The sequence below is a fragment of the Aspergillus stella-maris genome (assembly GCF_047715825.1).
Source record: "Aspergillus stella-maris strain CBS 113639 unplaced genomic scaffold BDV14scaffold_56, whole genome shotgun sequence".
Taxonomy (NCBI): Eukaryota; Fungi; Ascomycota; class Eurotiomycetes; order Eurotiales; family Aspergillaceae; genus Aspergillus; species Aspergillus stella-maris.
In genome coordinates this window covers 202,640-209,856 of record NW_027396850.1, presented here as the reverse complement: position 1 = coordinate 209,856, position 7,217 = coordinate 202,640, and the positions used below count along the sequence as shown (strand labels likewise).

Below are 7,217 nucleotides of genomic sequence, written 5' to 3'. Positions count from 1 at the left end.
CTTGACGGGCATGACTGGGCGGGAATTTCAACCGGGGGTGAAATTTCCACCAAGGGTATCTATAGGGCCATGATTCTGCGATATCCAGACCTGTCTCCTAGAATACCTCAAGGTCCCGTTGATGCTTCAGCAGGACGATCCTGACCATATTGAACATGAGAAAGTGGAGCAGGTGCCAAATCCAGGCTTGATCATGATTGGTGGCGGGAAACCAGGAATAGCGGGACAGGTGGCTCGCGCCGGCCGTAGCGGGATTGTATGGGGCGCACGGACGAAAAGCCGGGAGTGGGTGCCACTCCGACGGGTACTAGAACAGTAGGGTGCCACTCTGACGGGTACTAGAACAGTAGGACGACCCTGACCTTATCTGACAGCCTGTCTAATAATCTAATCTTGCATTCTGCCCGTGTATCTACTTTGTTATTCTATTCTAACTACATTCCTGAGCCCGCACCTTGACAGATATACTTGATTAAGTATGAGATAATGCATAGTAATTGATCATGAAACCAACTAAAGACGTCTTCTACATTCTTGCCTTCTCCCTCTCCCTTTCCTTCTTAGCCTCCTCCCTAAGAACCCTCTTCAAAATCTTCCCACTTGCATTCTTTGGTATAGCATTTACAAACCTGACGCCCCCAGTTAAGGTCTTATACCTCGCCAACCTCGCAGCAAGATACCCCTTAACCTCCCCCTCACTAAAATTCTCCCCAGCGCGCCTAACAACATAAGCTTTTACCAGCTCTGTCTCCCCCAGCCCATCAGAAACCCCAATAACAGCCGCATCGACAATCCCCTTATGGCTCAAAAGCACAGCTTCCAACTCCGGCGGTGCAACTTGGAACCCACGCACTTTAATAAGTTCTTTCTTTCGATCGACAATGTACCATTTTCTTGTCTTGCCGTCGCAGTAGGCTATATCGCCTGTATGGAAGAATCCTTCTTTGTCGAAGGATACTGCGTTTGCGGTGGGGTTGTTAAAGTACCCTGGTGTGATTGTGGGACCGCGGACGCAGAGTTCGCCGCGGGTGTTGTAGGCGGATATATTGTTTCCTTTGTCATCGACTAGCCTACCAACCTTGTTAGATCCAATTATTCTCCCGCTACATATCGGGTCTAAGGAACGGAATACATAGAGAGCGACATACTTAGTCTCCACATTCCCAACCAACCACCCAACACTCCCACTCTCATCCCCCTCAGGATAAGGAAACATAGTCGCAATACAACTCGTCTCTGTCATGCCCCAAACCTGCGTGAATGGTGCACCGGGCGCCATGAGTCTCCGAATCCGGGCTTGAACACCCTTATCCAAAGGCGCAGCACCACAAGTAGCAATGCGCGCAGATTTCAGAAACGGCCTCGAGTGCGTGAGATCGTTCATGAGTATTGCAATCGCGATTGGCGGAACGAGCGTTAGGTCTGTGATGCTGTATTTTTCGAATGTGTGTAGGAATGTGGAAAGTTCGAAGCGCCGCATTATGTATAGCGTGTGGCCCGATTTCAGCAGGCCAAAGTGTGTGCTTGGGGCTGCGGCGGCGTGGAAGAGGGGGGTTGCGATTATGCGGCTTGCCTGGGAGAATCGTTAGCTTTGCTTCCTAACTGGATTTTTAGGAGGATGGGGGAATGGGGTGTACCTGGTAAGGCCGTGGGTTCTGCTCAAAGACGACCTCTTGCTGCGCGACGAGATTGTGGTGCGTTATCGTCACTGCCTATATCCACCAGCATCGTTAGCATTATAGTAGAGAGATTGGACGATGGATGCAGTATCATATCCTCCCTCCTTCTTCCTCTAAACACCACATGATGAGGGAACACAGACCTTTGGCAACCCCGTCGTCCCAGAACTAAACAATCTAGCCGCACAAGTCCCCCTCGCACGTTCCCCATCATCAAAAGAAACCCAATTCTCCTCACCCTCCTCGAACAACCTTTTCCAAGAAACCATATCCCCGGGCACACTCTGTCCAGGCAGCGTATCAAACACCCTAACCCTCCCCTTCTCAATCCCAACCATCCCCGCCGCCTCAAGAATATTCGGTACCAATTCCGGCTCAGAAATGATAAAACGCGCCTCACTAGCCCGGAAATGATGCGCTAGTTCGTGAGGTGTATATGCTGGATTTGTACCTGTGAATATTCCCCCGCTGCCGACGATTGCAAGGACGAGCATTGGGTAGTAGATCTGAAACGTACCATATTAACAACCAATATATCTGATATGGGGCAATGGGGAAGTACATCATTAAACGAATGAATCGCAACACAGTCGCCGTCTTGCACACCCCATTTCTTCAAACCGGCTATTAGGTGCCGGATTACTGTGCGTGCTTGGGTGTGGGAGATGGTTCGGATTGGGTTCGCGACGTCGATGTACATCTGCTCCAACACATGAATATATATTTTTCTGATATTTGATTTCGAGAACGCTGGTGTCGGAGATAGTCCTTCAGGCTCGAAGCTCGAAGCTCAGAATGTGGGGAAGCTAGATAGCTAGCTGAAGGTAAGGCTGGCCACGTACCGGTCTATCAGTATCATACTTAGGGTTCGCAAAGAGATAAGTGAGGATATCCGTGTTTGGAATAATAACGCGGTGAAGTGGTTCGAAGATCATCTTGGCTCTAATCGAGAAGAATCAAGAAGAGGAGAGGAGAAAAAGAATTAAATTTCAAAAGAGACTGAAATATATTTCAAATCCCCCCTGCAACCTGACAAAGACGACTGGATGATCCTACCCCCGCTCGGGTATTCGGTTCGTTAGGTTGTTCGGTCCAATGGTTGGTTGCGGGGTTGGATGGTGAAGTGCGTAGTGACCTCGCTATTTATGAAAAGTACACAGATATCAAGCTTTAGCGCGCTTTTCTAGTCCCTATAGCCTGTTACTTCACTTTTTATGGTATACGGGTGGTGTGATGTCACTAGGGGTACAACATTGTCAGCCAAGGCGAACTCATTTTTGGGATTATTCAGCCAAGCCAATATCACAGCGCCTCGTTCTTTCACCTTTGCATACACTATTGATGAAGGATACGATGGAGGATACGATACTACCTTTTCGGGATCTAATAAGGCCTCTGGCCAGATATTTAAAGCTCTATACAGACTGTAGTTAGAACAGCAAGACCTTCAGTCATTTCAATTCATACCGATTAGTCATCCGATTCAATCCACCAATCATAGCCATCTCTGTAGCTCATAAACATGAACGAGCACGTGACCCAGCAAAGCAAGGTGACAACCAGAATAGAAGCCCTTACTAATGAGGGTTGACCCCTTTTTGGTCTAGTGGCAAAAATTCGATACAAGGAGAACTGATCGTCGGGACAAGGAATGAGACTGAAAACCAGGTAAATTAGGTTATACACCGCTGTCTATAGTCAGGAGCGAGGACATATCGCCAGGTAAAAAAGGACACCAAGTGACAAGACGAGCTCAACCGCTAGCGGTCTCATACACACCCCCGACATGCGAAAAGTCGCGGCAACCCACATACATCCCGACAAGCCTCGAGCCCTGGCTTGGGGGCTCGTAAAATTCTTCATGCGACCACCTCTGCTGAGCGTCAGGTGCTACAGGGTCTGGAGCGGCCTCGGTACTCCACGCGCTTCTCGTGCGCACGCTGGACGGCGTATCTGACACGGCTGGAAGTGGGACAGAAGGCGCGACCAGTCTGAGGACATCAGTCCAAGTCGATCCTTCTCCGCCACAACACTCAACTTCAAAGTAGATTTCCACCAGTCGTTCATCGCGAGTACGGATGGCAGTTAATTGAACAATGCGTTGGTGCGCCGGGAACTGGATGGTTTGTCTTCGGCTGGAAGATAATGCAGACGGGTGGGCTTCAAAGTACCCTACCCCCGCGCAAGTGCCATCCGTATAGGCAAATGCTAGACCGATAATCGACTCACCGCAAAAGTATGCCGTAGCTGTAGCAATAGTTTGCTCCGACGCATAGTGTTTGAAGTATATTTTGACTACCTCATCGAGAGGTGGTTCAATCTGAGGCACCAGGGTCAGGTTGGCTGCTACCACCGCTTGCTTTTGGTTTCCATGTTCGGATGTGATTACGGCACGTAAGGCATCACGATCTTTGTTCATAATCCAGGATAAGGCTGTGAGTTTCTCGCCCGTGCGATGGTCGCACTGGTACTGGTGTTGCAACTGCCTCACATCCTGTGGCGGAAGAGCAGAGTCGAAGGTATTCGCATTCCATGGGCTGAATGTGGCACTGCGACACCGGTTTGTCCGGATATGTATGGCGGACACAGTACCCATATCCCAGTTTCGTAGTTCGAAAACGTTGGATGCGGGAGTCAAATAAATATTGAGTAATTCAATCTCTTCGCCCGGAGAAAGCTCGAGGGAAGCGCAGTCATCAAACGGATGAATCCACTGTCCTGCTGCACCGGGGCTCGGATGGTCATAATATTCAATCTTCAGGCCAGATGTAAGATGGGGACCCCTAGAGCGGCCTAACATTCCGATAGACGCATTGATCTTTCGGACATTCTCAATGGAAGTATAGGTACGAAGGTTGTCTCGTTGTGTAGGGCCTATGAAATATGAAAAGAAGTCTTTGTCGTACTGCAACTGATGAGCAGGATTCTTGTGACGCCCGTCATTTAGACTCTCCTTTGCGAGCGATGGTGGTGCGTCCTCCAGCTTCTGGGTCTGGATACCAACTCGACTAATACGGGTACGCTGCTTATAAAACTGTGCAATCTGCATCAGTACTTCATCTCCCTTTAGTCTGAGGTGGTGCCTGGGATACCTTTTCAGAGGCGACGAGACCTGTTATAGTGCGACCAGGTGATGAGGGAATTGGTGATATGTCTGCCTTCTCCAGATGCGCAAGAGGCGCAAATGTGATCGTTCGCTCATAGTTTGTTGAGAACTAGAGTTGAGTATTCTGGGTCAACGCTGCACAACTGTCTACGAACGAGGTAAGGTACTTACCTGTAGGCCGCTCACCCCGGGTGTCGGGTAGGACCGTCGCTCATGCTCCAGTAATTTAAGGCCCGTAATTCGTTCTCCGCTGATGCCGCTTATAAAGAAGGTGAGGCCACAACTCGCACTGGTGCCAAACGCCAAGGATTGGCCATTGTTATGGCGTATCTCTATCCCCACGATCGGGTAGGGAGGAGCAACAAAATACACAGTTAAACTTGTAAATGATTCAAGTTTTGAGGCTCTCTGACCGCCGAAATCAATATTGAGTAGGGGTTCGAAGCCATGCGAGGGCTGTGTTGGAAGAAGAGGGCTTGTAGTGGAACCTTCGTATTGGGGTGCCTGGGGTTTCCACAAGCACGGCGCTGGCTGTTCTGGGGTACGCAGGTGGGAAAGCACCGTAGGAGGTTCCCGATCATTAACATGTTCGCCTAGGCCAATAAAGACAACTTTGGCCCGGTCAAGTCCCAGTATTAAGGAGCGCACTCCGAGGGTCTCTCGAGGTAAGCTGAGAGTTCCCTGTGCAATATCGGACCCGGTGTTTTCGCCAGTCCAGTCGGACAAAACTTGGCCAAAAACAAGCTGAACCCCCCTTAGTCCTTCAGCGCAAAAGGCGACATTTATAGCCGTCAGGTTATCGCTTCGTGGTATATCAATCCATTGTTCGTTAAATGGAACGCGATAGCCGAGGACATTACCATCACAAGTCATGCCCTGTGAGGTCGGGAACATGTTGAGCCCTGATACAAAGCTTCGAGTACCTACACGAACAGTCGATATGCCTATCTTCGCGGCGCTGTGTTTGTCATCCAAGCGCAAGACATTCAAGGGCTGCGATCTATAATGGAGGACTCGGGCCCCTTCAACCAATGGGATTGCGGTGTCAGTGGACGTTGTGAGGGCAGAAAGCGAACTGATTAATTTTAGTGACCGGTTCGCAACAGGTCTGCCGGTGTCGAAAGTCTCGAAAGTCACACTGCCGTCGTTGGGCGCAGCAGAAAGCCGAACGCCATGTGGATTGTTCTGTAAATTAAAATATTCCAATTCGACGATCGCAGCAATTGGTTCAAGAAGAGACCAGATCCTTTTCCGGTTGACAAGGGAGGGCGACCCTTTTCTCAGTAATCAAAAAGTTCCCACGAAAAGTCGAGACCAGTTCCGAGAGTTTACATTGCTCATCGTAAAAGAAAGGAAACCAGCCTCCTGTCCTTGTAAAAATCTACTCCGCCAGTATGCTTGCGGAAGGGTAGTAGGATTAGCGATCGATGCTAGTTGGCGGCAAACAAGCCTCAGTCTCAGTATTTGCTCAAAAGGCAAATACGAAAATATCTCAAAGTGCAGTTCTGGGGACAGCCTGTCGAGGATGTTGAGATGAGGTCGCTGTTCTACTGCTGCTCCACTGGATGACGACAGGGGCCATACAATTTGTGGACAGTCGGCTTCCAGCTCGCTTGCACTTGGAATCAAGACGGGGTCTGCATAAAAGTCGGAATCCAGCTGCTCAGAAGGAACCGGCCCTGTTAGCCTGTGCGTTACTGCAGCACCCCCATAATCATGGCCAAAGTAGAACACTGACGACTCGAGAAAGGGTGTGCAGTAGAGCTGAGAGAATAGTAAGCTGGCAGCTGTCCGCTCATCTTGCAAGCCTTGCTGGCTATGGTGAAGCCTGAGGAGAAACAACCGCCAACACGAGTCGTGGAGCGCAAAACCCCAATTTGTTGTTGCTTCACAGATCCTCCATTCTTGAAGTCCGTATAACAATGAATTGAGATATGATTGTGTAGGGTCGAGAGGGGCGTGAAGGCGACTTCTCGCAGTGATAATTCCGATTCCTGTTATCGCAGCCTGGCAAGCAGTCACTTCGCTAGTATTGTATAATCCTCGCACTTCGGCATACCAAGGACGCGTCTCGGTCAGCGGAGCGTTGGGGTCAACAGTCCTACCATACGGGTCAGACTGGAGAATGATCCCGCACAGCGGGCAATGCGCATTAGGAGGCATCAAGCTAAGACGTCGGCTAGGCAGGATGGGATAGTGCACGAGCAAAGCAAGCCAGTGGATAAGAATAATCACAAAAGGTAGCAGGCTATGGCTTGCGAGGCATTCATTTTATTAAATCAAAAGGGGAGTGGTTAAGCGCCCGGGTTTAACAAGGCAGCCACCGCAAGTTAGGTGTCCAGTCACGCGCATTCGACGGTCGACCCGCGGGCAATCCCACAATTTTATACAGCAGCTACTGTGTATGTTATGATAGGAGAAGAAGGCCATTC

At 49.8% G+C, this 7,217-nt stretch overlaps 2 protein-coding genes across 2 annotated transcripts; both read right to left on the bottom strand.

The window, feature by feature from the left end:
- Positions 1-411: 411 nt before the first annotated feature.
- BDV14DRAFT_179237 (acyl--CoA ligase) lies at positions 412-2,842 on the bottom strand. Its single transcript, XM_073769723.1, has 6 exons — positions 2,522-2,842; positions 2,242-2,379; positions 1,823-2,185; positions 1,638-1,712; positions 1,149-1,573; positions 412-1,070 (listed from the first exon to the last, which is right to left on the bottom strand). Exons 1-6 carry the CDS (start codon positions 2,612-2,614, stop codon positions 527-529), a joined length of 1,638 nt encoding a protein of 545 aa, XP_073625046.1. The 5' UTR covers positions 2,615-2,842; the 3' UTR covers positions 412-526.
- A 590-nt stretch (positions 2,843-3,432) lies between these two features.
- BDV14DRAFT_191885 (F-box protein) lies at positions 3,433-6,948 on the bottom strand (the record flags this gene model as incomplete). The annotated part of the gene is made up of 5 exons (XM_073771558.1): positions 3,433-4,713; positions 4,772-4,894; positions 4,957-6,031; positions 6,101-6,811; positions 6,845-6,948. The coding sequence occupies 5 exons, from the start codon at positions 6,946-6,948 to the stop codon at positions 3,433-3,435; spliced, it is 3,294 nt and encodes a 1,097-aa protein (XP_073625045.1).
- Between the last annotated feature and the right edge of the window lie 269 nt (positions 6,949-7,217).